Source organism: Arachis stenosperma, chromosome 4 (assembly GCF_014773155.1).
Source record: "Arachis stenosperma cultivar V10309 chromosome 4, arast.V10309.gnm1.PFL2, whole genome shotgun sequence".
In the NCBI taxonomy this organism is placed as follows: domain Eukaryota; kingdom Viridiplantae; phylum Streptophyta; class Magnoliopsida; order Fabales; family Fabaceae; genus Arachis; species Arachis stenosperma.
Genome location: NC_080380.1, coordinates 6,535,708 through 6,549,342, shown reverse-complemented (window position 1 = coordinate 6,549,342; position 13,635 = coordinate 6,535,708). Strand labels below are relative to the sequence as shown.

The window sequence follows — 13,635 nt, the reverse complement described above, 5'->3', positions numbered from 1 at the left end:
ATTTATATATACGGTAACTTGAATAAATTTTAGCATTATCATCAACATTCTGAATGCAATGAAAACGTTATTGAATTACAAACCTTAAAAGCTAGGCGCTTCAAGTTGTTCCATTCAAAATCATTTTTGCAGTACCTATAATAATTCAAGTAGCTCGGTAAACGTGGTTAACTAAGTTCTTATGTCTTGATGATTCTCTCATCATACTGGCACACAGAATTTGTCCCCATCTTTCAACGAGTGTCTGCTCAAGGAAATCATCAACATTATTACAAAATTGAACACATGAGAGCATGTAATAAAATCTGTTGAGTATAATATATACTATTACAAAATTTACACACAGATAAAACTTCAGAGAAATTTTTATCCACTTGAAGTATACTGTATAAGGTTCTAACTGATTTAAGTGTGAAATTTGCTACCATCTCCATTTTCATTATAATATGTAGTTTGATAGCATTTTAGAAAGTGACATTTTTCTCCTTTTATTTATTCACATTGTACTAACCTTTTGTAACTATTAAACATTTGAAAATCGCCCATTTGGAGTTACGCTTGCTTCCCTTTCCAGATGAAGCTTAAGTAGTCATATTCTCCACGCAAACATCCAATTTTAAATTAAACATGAGAATGCTTCAAAACAATTTAAATAAACACAAATACTAAAATTTTAGCAATTTTTTGCTAATATTAACAATATATTCTAGTAATTTTTACATAACAAATAAATTAGTAAAATTTATATATTTATATTCGTCCAAGGTCCAACTTCTCAACGATTTTTCCATTTCCATAACCACAAAAATGAGCAGAAAGCCAAACGCAAGAAAACAGCAGCATGCTCCATTGATTGATCTCCATATTCTCTGTTACCTTCTCTTGTTCCCTGCCACAACCACAAAATCCGAAGCTAAATGCAGTTCTGGGTGCAACCTTGCACTAGCTTCCTACTACCTATGGCCAGGAACAAACCTCACTTACATCACCACCATCTTCGGAAAACCACAGTCAGAGATTCTGAAATACAACCCTCAAATAAAAAACCCAGATTCCATTGATAAGCAAGAAAGGATCAACGTTCCCTTCTCATGTGACTGCTTGAACGGTGATTTCTTAGGTCACACTTTTTCATACAAAACACATCACGGTGACACGTACAATAACATTGCTCATGTTGCTTTCTCAAACCTCACAACTGAGGAGTGGCTGAGTAGGGTTAATAGCTATCCAGCTTTAAACATTCCTGATGGTGTTCAGATCAATGTCACTGTAAATTGTTCATGCGGAGATATACATGTGTCTAAGGATTATGGATTGTTTGCCACGTATCCCCTTAGGATCGGCCAGGATTTGAAGACGGTGGCGGCCGAATCCGCCGTGCCGGCCGAGTTGCTGCAGAGGTACAATCAGGGCTCTGATTTTGGTGCCGGGAATGGGATTGTTTTTGTGCCGGCCAAAGGTACGTGTAACTGTATTTTATGCATTTTTCTTATGCAACTGGTCATATATAAAATAGAAAAAAATAAATTAAATAGTAAAACATAAAATCATAGAAATATTTAAATTATAATAAAATCGTCAGATCTAATATACATTTTATAAAATTGATTAACTCATTTAAAATTATAATATTAAAATATTTTAAAAATTAAATTAAATTTTTAATTTTTATGATTTTAAATTTAAAAATATTTAAATTTTTAGTGATGATAACACACAAAAATAATAATTAAGATAAAAAGACATGTTATCATGTTATGTTAACTAACTGCTAGGAGTCAATGGCCTAAGTGTACAATGTCTTTGGTCTATGAATAAAATGAACATCATCACCCACACTATCATGTTATGTTAACTCTAATACCATGTCATAAACCCACTCATCCCAAAAACATAACCTGACAGGACAATATCACACTAATGGTCATATCTCTAATACTTCCTAAATCTCCATTGTACACATTGTACGCTTAGACCATTGGCTCCCTATATTTTCCCTCGGTTCCGCTACGTTACCACTGCCAACTGCTGCCAACTCTTATTTCTAATTGTGTTTCATGGAAGTGTGTTCGTGGATGTGTCTAATAAAAATGTCTTTTTTATAACTGTGTTTAATAAAAGTGTCTTTATAGATATATTTTCTGGATGTGTCTCTTTATATATGTATTTAAAATATATTAATTATTAGACACATCTACGAACACACTTCCAAGAAACACAAATATAAATAAGAGTTGGCAGAAGTTGGCGAATAATATCTTGATACCCTATACTTTTCCCATAGTTAAATATATTAAATTACTTAACTGCTTTTAATAATTATTTTTATATAGAAATATCTTCAGACAAATAGTCGCACTTTAATAAATAAATAAATAAATAATTGGTTCCAATTTTGGCCTTTCAACTGTATGTGAAGTTGTCTTTTTTGTGCGCTTAATTATTATTAGGTATAGCTCTAGTTTGGCTTTGGCCATTCACGAAATTATCTTTTAATGTCAAGGCAGATCATGTATGGTGTCGAAATTATTTTTGGTTTATATATACTATTTGAGAAACCGTTTGCTTGAAATTGAATGGTGTTTTAAGTTCGTAAGTGAGTTTCAAACATCTTTAGTGAAGGTTGAGACTTCCTCGCCGAGAAGGTGGTTTCTCGCCTTTGGTGAGGGTTACGACTTCCTCGTCTTTCGTGAGGTCCAAACAGAATGTCTACATGCATTTTTCTTAATTAAAAACGTATATTTTAATTATTTCAACGAATAAGAGGCATATATTCTCCTTTTGATTCAGTATATTCGGCCGTTTTGGAAAACAATAATTTCGACCATAATTGTTAAAATTAGACCAGATCGATGAGTTCGAGTGAAAAATTGATGAATCGAATTTTAGATTAGTCCGATCTAACATTCTAACTATTTAAGAAAGAAAATAGATTAAAATCAGATTAAATCAGTCAATATTAAAAAAAAAAAGCCTCCTCAGTCCTCAGTAATTCTTTTTGTGCCACTAGATCAAATTGGTTTTCATTATATTTGTTTTTTCTAAGTACATAACATATTTAAATTAAATTATATTTTTAAAATTTATATTTATTAATTATAATTAAACAATTCAATTAATGACTCACTAATTAAATCAGTAAATTAATAGTTTAACTAATTCGATTATCGATTCGTTCTGACAATTATGATCTCTACAACTATCAACTTACAGAGCCAATGAGTAATAGCTCAAATGGCATAGTCTCCCCATATTCAATTAAGAGGTTGCGGGTTCGAGTTTCCTATCTTTGATAAAAAAAAAAACTATCAACTTACAGAAATAAAAAATACATTTTTAATTTTATTTTATTAACGGCAATCATTAGTCTAGCAATGAAACGAAATAATGGAATGAAAAAAATCTTGCTGGTGTATTATTTTTATGATCCCTCCTGATAATAGGTTTGGAGACCGAGAGTTGTTAAAAAAATAAATAAATAATAGAGATCACGCTTCGTTCATATTTGTCCGCTTCTTATTTAGCCTGACGATAATTTCTTATGAAACAAAACAAATTGACATATATCAGAATTGCAATAAAATTTGTCACTTCGTCAAGAAGATTTATTGTTTGATATTATATGTAATTGTATTATACTATTGTTGATATCCATCAGTTCAAATAGTATAATCTCTTCATATTTATTTATAAGTTGCGGATTTGAGTCTTTTTATTATTTTTGGTCAAAATAAAAAAAAAATCTATCAGCTCTCTTGAAAACCAAATTTTTTCACCTTTGTTGCTAAAGTCATTTCTTTGGCTGTTAACTAATAATGTTTAAAAATATAGGTTAAAAATATTATTAAACTGCTTGACAAAATAAATTGTATTGATAATTAAAAATATTAATAAAAAATAATAAATTCTGTTATTAATCTTAAATTCCAATACTCCAGTCTAATAAATATCATATTTATTTAGTATAGAAGAAACATGATGTCACTAACAATAATATTACCTGGACAGGCGGCTAAGCAGGTATATTTTAGTTTAATAAAGTTAGAAGATAATTTCAGTTGGCAGTATTTCCTTTTAGAACACTTAATGAGTGAGAATTAATATCAATTAAAATATGTGTAGTTTAATCATTATATAATTTCAGTTTATGTTAATAAAATTATAAATCATTCAAATAATAAACGCATATACTTGGTGTATTCATTTTTTCTTATATATAGATATGACATGCAAATCTTTTAATTGAGATCAACTTTGTCTTAAAAGAATTGTCAAGTATTCTGTGATTGATTTTCTACAGAAAAAAATTGTATGCATTAATTGCTGATCTTTTGTGCTTTTAAATGCAGATGAAAATGGAAAGTTTCCGCCACTGCCATTGGGGTAGGCTTATAGTTTGGCCAATTTAAGTTTTAACATTATTCAATTCTTTGCAATGAGTCAATTCTGTTCTAAGTTTTTCTAATAACTGCAACATTTATACCTTTTTTTTTCTCTCTCTTTTGCAGATCAGGTGATGCTAACACTCTTTAAGTGTGGTCATAAGTAATCATGGTGAGTGATTTTGCTATGAGGTGGTAACATTGTTGTTGTTGTACCAATTTGTTTAAACAGGAATCTCTGGTGGAGCCATTGCTAGCATTATTGGAGGTGCTGTTGCTGGATTATTACTATTGGCACTTGTTCTCTATTTTGCTCTATTTAGAAGAAAGCAAGTGGTGGCTGAGGTGTCCCTTCTTCCTCATGATCAATTTACTCAACTCCAACCCGGTACCCTTTCTTAGCTTGTTTTCTTTCAATGCTCTAATGTTTCTCAAGCATTCATGCTTATTTTACTTAATCATTCTGATGATACTATGGTTAATGAGTTAGTTAATCAAGTAGCATTATGATTGAATAACATACTTATCAAAATGTATGACAGATAAGTGTGTTTTAGCCTCAATTTTTTGGCCTTGTTTGTAATAATGTAATGTAAGATTTTTGCTTTTGGAGATGAAATTGAAATGTGAATATAAAAATAAATCTTATTTAGGTTGTGGAAGCAGGTTGAGTAAGGGATCAGAATCTTCTCCTGTGATTTCGCCAAGGTTGACCGGTATTACAGTTGACAAATCAGTGGAGTTCTCATATGAAGAGTTGGCCAAAGCTACTAATGGTTTTAGCATAGCTAACAAAATTGGTCAAGGTGGTTTTGGTTCTGTATACTATGCAGAGCTTAGGGATGAGGTCTGTCACATGCTGTTTAAAATCTCTATTAAATCATAAGAATGTTTTCTAGATTGAGATGCAATTCTATTTTGCAGAAAGCGGCAATTAAGAAAATGGATATGCAAGCATCAAAAGAATTCCTTGCTGAACTCAAGGTTCTAACACACGTCCATCACTTGAACTTGGTATGAATGAATTTTTGCTTCATCTTATTCAAATTGCATTGTGAAGGATTCATAATTTTAATGTATGTTACTTATGCAGGTGCGTTTAATAGGATATTGTGTTGAAGGCTCCTTATTTTTGGTTTATGAATACATTGAGAATGGCAATCTAAGTCAACATTTGCGTGGCTCAGGTAAAATTAATAAACAAGAACAATTCATTCATGATCTCATAGTTTTGGTTTCAGTTTGGAGATTGTTAATTAATATAGTTGCCATATAGGGAGGGATTCATTATCATGGCCTATTAGAGTTCAAATTGCACTGGATTCAGCAAGAGGACTGGAATACATTCATGAGCATACAGTTCCTGTCTATATCCATAGAGATATTAAGTCAGCAAACATTTTGATAGACAAAAACTTTCGTGGAAAGGTTTGTGTTGCATCGAGCGCTTATCACTGTTATTTTGCAATAGATTTGATCCAGAATCTGTTGAATTTGGATATGCATTTCCAGAAAGTTGAATGCTGAGTTTACTACCTTTATCACAGGTTGCAGATTTTGGTCTAACAAGATTGACTGAATATGGTAGCTCTTCATTACAGACACGTCTTGTTGGTACATTTGGCTATATGCCTCCAGAGTATGATTCTTACTTACCATTTAACTCCTTACCTATAGATGTTCCTGCAATGTTTCTTTCAATATGTTTCTATCTTTTGATGAGTAAATTTAATTTTGATATACTGTGAGTATAAAACAGTTTTATATATGCATTCAATTATGTAAGGTTACGTTAGCAAAAATAACTACTTTTTATATCGACCGCATAAATAGTTATCTCAATGTATACTATACATTGGTAATATTAGTGGCTGCTTGATTATGGTGTTTGATTCACTTGGAGTTTCAAAATGTGTGTTAATAGTACAAAACTTTTCTTAACTATATATATATATATATATATATATATATACGTTTGGGGTAAGTCTCAAAGTTGTCCCTAACGTTTCAATCGTCCTATTTAAGTCCCCAACGTTTCAAAATTGACTCAATGTTGTCCTACCGTTAGGGATCCGTTAATAAAATTGACGGCGGGACAAAATTGAAACGATTTTGAAACGTTAGGGACTTAAATAGGACGAAAACGTTGGGGACAAAATGATACATAGAAATAAATTTTAATTTTATTCTTCAATAATAATAATTTTTTACTATACATAGTATTCAATTATTTTTAATCACATTTACACTTAATCACATCACTTTTATTCTAAATAATTTTTTTTATTTTATACTTAAAGTAATGTAATTTTTTATAAATAAATAAATTTTACACTTTTATTCTAAATAAATAATGTAATATGAATAGAATGAAAGTGTAAAATTATAAAAAAAATATAAGTAATGTGATTGAGTAATGAAAGTAAAATTACATTATTTAGAATGAAAGAGTAAAAGTATAAAAAAAATTAATTTATTTTGAATGAAAGTGTAAAATTATAAAAAAAATTATAAGTAATGTGATTAAGTAATGAAAGTAAAATTACATTATTTAGAATGAAAGTATAAAATTTATTTATTTATAAAAGAATTACAATACTTAAGCATAAAATTATAAAAAATTTATTTATTTAGAATGAAAGTGTAAAATTAAAAAAAAATATAAGTAATGTGATTAAATAATGAAAGTAAAATTATATTATTTAAAATGAAAGTGTAAAAGTTATTTATTTATAAAAAAAATTACATTACTTTAAATGTAAAATTATAAAAAAAATTAATTTATTTAGAATGAAAGTGGAAAATTATTAAAAAAATTATAAATAATGTGATTAAATAATGAAAGTAAAATTACATTATTTAGAATGAAAGTGTAAAATTTATTTATTTATAAAAAATTTACATTACTTTAAGAATAAAATTATAACAAAATTAATTTATTTAAAATAAAAGTAATGTGATTAACTGTAATTTAAAAAACGATTGAATATTATGTACAGTAAAAATTAATATTATTGAAGGATAAAATTAAAATTTATTTCTATGTATCGTTTTTGTCCCCAACGTTTTAAAATTGTCTCAATTTTGTCCCGCCGTTAATTCTATTAACGGATCCCTAACGGCAGGACAACATTGAGTCAATTTTGAAACGTTAGGGACTTAAATAGGACGATTGAAACGTTAGGAACAACTTTGGGACTTACCCTAAACGTTAGGGACAAAAACGATACTTTACTCTATATATATATATATATATATATATATATATATATATATATATATATATATATATATTAACCAAGTGCATACTTTTTATGCAGATATGCACAGTATGGTGAAGTTTCCCCCAAAATAGATGTATATGCTTTTGGTGTTGTTCTATATGAACTCATATCCGGAAAGGAAGCTATTATCAAGACAAATGAGATTGTGACTGAATCAAAAGGGCTAGTTGCCTTGGTTTGTTTTTTCCTTTTCCTTTTTTTGTTGGTCTAATCACTATTTATAACTCATCACACATTCCACTCAATATATTTTCACTTTCTTTGTGGAAAAAAATTGCAGTTTGAAGAGGTTCTTAGTCAAACAGACCCAAAAGAAGACCTTTCAAAATATGTTGACCCTAGACTTGGTGACAACTACCCTGTTGACTCTGTATTTAAGGTGATTATTACTTGAACAGTTGAGCTTGTTGAGAAATTACACTCAACGTTTTAATATTGGAGGATATTATATTCGATATTAAATTAAAGACATATTAATTTTTATTGAAGTTTAAATGATTACGTGACATAAATATTTGTATATTTTTATAAAACATGATCCTAATTTGGTGACTATTTATATGAAATTATTTTTATTTATGATCTCTATACGAAGATAACTCAAATATAATAATTTAACAGTTTTACTTATGATCTTCACATAAAAACAACTCAATTAATATAATTTCGTATGAGTGGTTACTTTCTATAGATATATAATTGATTCCATACGAAAAAAATAATTTCAATAAAAGTAAGTGCAATAAAATACAGAATTTTAATTAAAATATTGATAATGTTAGAGATACAAAAAATAATTCGTCTAAATAATCTAAATTTAATTTATTTAATATTTATTTATTATAACATGTATTAAATAAAGCCAAAAATAATAAATTTTAACCATTTTTAACTAATATTTTTTTATTACTAAACATTTCTATTAGAACACTAATGGACATCAAATGGTAAGTTGAGATAGGATAGGAACAAACAATAAACTGAAGATTCATTCTGTTTTTTGTTGACTTTGAGTTTGACTTTTGCAGATGTGTCAACTTGCTAGAGCTTGCACACATGAAAACTCTCAACTAAGGCCAAGCATGAGATCAATTGTGGTAGCATTAATGACACTTTCATCAGCAACTGAGGATTGGGATGTTGGCTCTTTCTATGAAAACCAAGCTTTGGTGCATCTAATGGCTGGAAGGTAGCCTTAGCTTAATGGAGTTACTCATACTCATATATTTATATGTACATGTTTCTCTTCGCCCTCAAGCAATATAGAACTCCCAATTTTTTCAACACCAACAATCTTGCATTATTCATGACATGAATCTAATCTCTATTTTGAATCTGTAAATAAAAACAAGATTATATATATCCTTTATTTGTCTTCAAAGATGCAAAGCAATGAGGATCTTATGATGTTCAATTCCTATTATTCTACATTTAATGTTTTAGGTGTTGTATATTTGTTGTATATATTCACTTTATATATACTTTTAGATTGCCTAGGACACAAGATCTATTATGTTTAACAATTATTTAAAAAAAAATTAGAACTCAGACATAAAAGAAAATTAAGCTACCGAGATACTAAAAAAAATCCTTTGAATTGTCATCAAATAAAAAGTAATCTCCTTAGGAGTATTAAGATAGATCTTATTTATTAAGCTTAACAAATTAACTCTGATCCAGCGGCTATTCTACTATTTCGTTAATGTTTTTTTTCAAAGCTAATAGATTTTGCTTTGCCTACTTGCCACATTAGCTTATGACGTGTCAAAAAATTATTCCAAAAACAAAATGTCTTTCCTCATCTCAGCCATACGACAGTAAAATAGAATAATTAAACTTATGAACAAAATTTAAAAGACATTTAAATTCCTAACTAATTATTTAAACATAGACACATAAATTTATAATTAACTATGAAGTAAGACAAGTATTTTTAAATTTCGATAAGTCATTGTACTGTACTAATTGTTGGTCTTGATTGGTAGTAACCTTAGTTCCTTGCTGCTTCTTCTTCTTTTTATGTTGCAGAAATTTTGTTTCATTACATAGTGCAAGAAAGGGTTGGTTTCAAATGGTGTTATGTTTACCATTTTGATTGATGGGTAATGCAAATATGAAAAATTGATTTGGCCTAGAAGAATTTTCAGATAATAATCAATCATCAAGGCATTAGGCCAGACTTGATCACGTACAATACATGATCAATGGCCCTTGCAAAATCTATGATTTGAAAGAAGTTAAGAAACTTGTGAATAAGATGAGTGAGAGAGGTTTAATATCTGACAAAATCACATTCATAACACTAATAAATGAAAATTGCAAAGTTGAGTATATAAAATTTGTATTAGAGATCGCAAAATGATTGAAAGGGATTAAATTTGATGAGGTAGTTTTTATTGCACTTATATCAAGACTTTGTAGTTTGTAGAGAAAAAGAAAGAGAAGGAGGACTAAGAATGTGATGCTGCTACCAACCAAAGCTAGCAATCAGTGCAGTAAATATAATGGCTTATTAAAATTTAGGGATAATTGTGATACTTCATGGTTTATTATGGGTTTATGTGTCTATGTTTAAATTAGTTAGGAATTTAAATGTCTCTTAAAATTTTTTCAAATGTTTAATTGTCTTATCTTACTGCAGCGTATTGCTGAGAGAGACGGTAGAGGACATTTTGTCTCTTGGAATGCTTTTTTAACACGTCATCAGCTAACATAACATATAGACAAAATCTATTTTTTGGACAGAGATATTAACGGAAGGGGTAAAAGATCTGACATAGTTAATCATTAGAGACCACGCGTAATATTATTTTTTAATTGGTAAAAGAGCGGAATGAGAATTAACAAAATAATTAAAAATCGGAGTGGAATTTTACTCAAACATTTTGATTGTTTGGTTTAATGTTAAAGTAGATCAAATCATAGATTGGACTACAAAGAAATGGTAAATTGAGTAACTATAATGGCTTCTGGCTCTGGGAAAGGTTACCTTCAAGTAGTTAGAAGTGTTGAACAATAAAATATAAGCTATAAATTAATTTAGTCCGTAAATTAAAAGAATGTCATTGATTGGGAACTAGGTCTTATATACTAAAGCCACTATGGGTGTTTTCAAGTTTGGAAAATGATACTATTCAGTACTTATACATATTATTTATTAAAATATTCTTTGATTAAAAAAAGTTTCCTTCAGGTTACATTTTCATGTGGTATGATCTATATGATGTTAGCTTAATTAAGTTCTTAATTAGCTGGATTTGAAGTTCTGTAGCAACAGACTATGCTCATTCACCTATTTTATTGCTTAATTAGATAGCCTTTAGTAAAAAAACTGAGACTAAAAAATTAAAATTAAAAAATAGACAGAAAAGATGATTATATATTTATATGAGAAAAATTGAACTCTAATTGAATTTAAACAAAAAAATAAATTTAAAATTAATTAATTAAAATAAAAATATTTTAGATATAAATTATTATTTAAATTTTTATTTTTATTTTTAAAAATTTTTATTTTTTATATTTTCACTCTTTAATATTTTTAAAAGACTAAAATTTTATATTTTAAAATTAAAATTTTAATTTTAATTTTAAATTAATAAACATAATACTAAATTCTAATCCTTTGTTTCCGTTCGGCAAAACAAAAAGGGGCCTGCTACACATACAAGTAAAAAGGCCGTACAAGTTTTACAAGTTATCAGCCCAAACTTCATTAACACGCGCATTAACTCATTTTGAATGGAGCGTAACTACACGCGCCCCACTCAAACGGTTCTCTTCGTCTTCTTCTTCTTCTTCTCTTCTTCGTCTTCTTCTTCCTCTTCCTCTTCCTCTTCCTCTTCCTCTTCTTCTTCTTCGTTTTTTTTTCGATTTTCATGGTTTCTGAAATTTTTCTTATTCTTCTTGCTGCACGTTCTTCTTCCTCTTACTCTTCTTCTTCTCCTTTTCTTTCGTTTCTGCACGTTCTTCTTCCTCGTTTTCCTCTTTTTCTTCTTCTTCTTCATTTACGTCTTTTCTCTCTGTTTTCTCGTTTTTTTCGATTATTCATGGTAAAATCGTTTTTGAAGAAGAAGAAGCAGCAGAAGATGAGGAGGAGAAAGAGAAAGAGTTCTGAATTATGCATGATTTACAGGTACTATAATATGAAGTGGTGATCCAGATAGATTGGAACCCATATATGACGGTATGCATAGAGATCTGCATAATACACCCAAACACAGACTATAAATACACCCGATAACAAATTAAATTTACACCCCTGCTGCAGATTTTAACCCAACACTACCTGAAAGCCACTTGTTGTCCACAAGACCAAAATTAATTAAACTCTCTCTGGTGTATTCAAAATGTCTGATCTACAGGTACTATAATATGAAGTGGTGATCCAGATAGATTGGAACCCATATATGACGGTCTGCATAGAGATCTGCATAATACACCCAAACACAGACTATAAATACACCCGATAACAAATTAAATTTACACCCCTGCTGCAGATTTTAACCCAACACTACCTGAAAGCCACTTGTTGTCCACAAGACCAAAATTAATTAAACTCTCTCTGGTGTATTCAAAATGTCTGATTTACAGGTACTATAAGATGAAGTGGTGATCCAGATAGATTGGAACCCATATATGACGGTCTGCATAGACATCTGCATAATACACCCAAACACAGACTATAAATACACCCGATAAAAAATTAAATTTACACCCCTGCTGCAGATTTTAACCCAACACTACCTGAAAGCCACTTGTTGTCCACAAGACCAAAATTAATTAAACTCTCTCTGGTGTATTCAAAATGTCTGATTTACAGGTACTATAATATGAAGTGGTGATCTAGATAGATTGGAACCCATATATGACGGTCTGCATAGACATCTGCATAATACACCCAAACACAGACTATAAATACACCCGATAACAAATTAAATTTACACCCCTGCTGCAGATTTTAACCCAACACTACCTGAAAGTCACTTGTTGTCCACAAGACCAAAATTAATTAAACTCTCTCTGGTGTATTCAAAATGTCTGATTTACAGGCACTATAATATGAAGTGGTGATCCAGATAGATTGGAACCCAAATATGACGGTCTGCATAGAGATCTGCATAATACACCCAAACACAGACTATAAATACACCCGATAACAAATTAAATTTACACCCCTGCTGCAGATTTTAACCCAACACTACATGAAAGCCACTTGTTGTCCACAAGACCAAAGTTTAGCAGAAAATCATTCCAATTCCTATCAAATGAGTCTTTGCTATGAGAGTTTCATTTTCCCTCTCTGCTACATGTAATCAATTGATTCTTAATCTCATTTTCCTTTCTATTTGTGCTCCGAACTCTTGTAGAAAAACCTGCAACCTTGGTATAGTTTCTGTAAAACTTTCGAGCATCTTCAAGGGTGGTAAAGGTCATTCCAACCTTCGGAACAAACTGGTCATCAACAACAGAGAGGTTGCAGAATACACTATGTCAAAAACTATAAATACACCATGTCAAAACGAAGCTGGAGTTACAGAGAGAAAAACTAACGTCAATGACGAAGAACAAACCAATGAGAAAGGAGAGGAAAAGAACGATCGAAAAATCAGGGGAAGACGCGCGAGAAGAAGAACGATGAAATTTGAAAAGAAAGAAAACAAATCTTTTAAATTTGGTAGTTATACAAACGCGGGATCTTTGTATGGCGCGTGTAAGTGACGTAGGAGTTGCAGCGTGTTTTAGCGGATTAGGCGTTAATGAACTTGTAATAGTTACAAGCCCTAATCGCTTGTATACTAAGCTTTTCTCAAGTATAAATTGAGCCAGTTAAGAACATGTTATAATATTCCGTGGTCCATACAATGGGTTATTTCCTGCCTTCCACTCTTAATCAAACACTCCCCTTGGCCACTAAACAATTAAACATCCTCCTCTCTCAAGTATGAATAATTTTTGTTTGAGAA

General features: G+C 30.0%; 1 protein-coding gene across 1 annotated transcript; it reads left to right on the top strand.

Annotated features, from left to right (window-relative positions):
- The first annotated feature begins 768 nt into the window (after positions 1-768).
- On the top strand, positions 769-9,060 carry LOC130977138 (chitin elicitor receptor kinase 1-like). Its single transcript, XM_057902161.1, has 12 exons — positions 769-1,462; positions 4,353-4,386; positions 4,512-4,516; positions 4,618-4,773; positions 5,039-5,232; positions 5,310-5,399; positions 5,479-5,572; positions 5,662-5,813; positions 5,933-6,024; positions 7,706-7,844; positions 7,950-8,048; positions 8,698-9,060. The coding sequence occupies exons 1-12, from the start codon at positions 808-810 to the stop codon at positions 8,860-8,862; spliced, it is 1,875 nt and encodes a 624-aa protein (XP_057758144.1). The 5' UTR covers positions 769-807; the 3' UTR covers positions 8,863-9,060.
- The last annotated feature ends 4,575 nt before the right edge of the window (positions 9,061-13,635 follow it).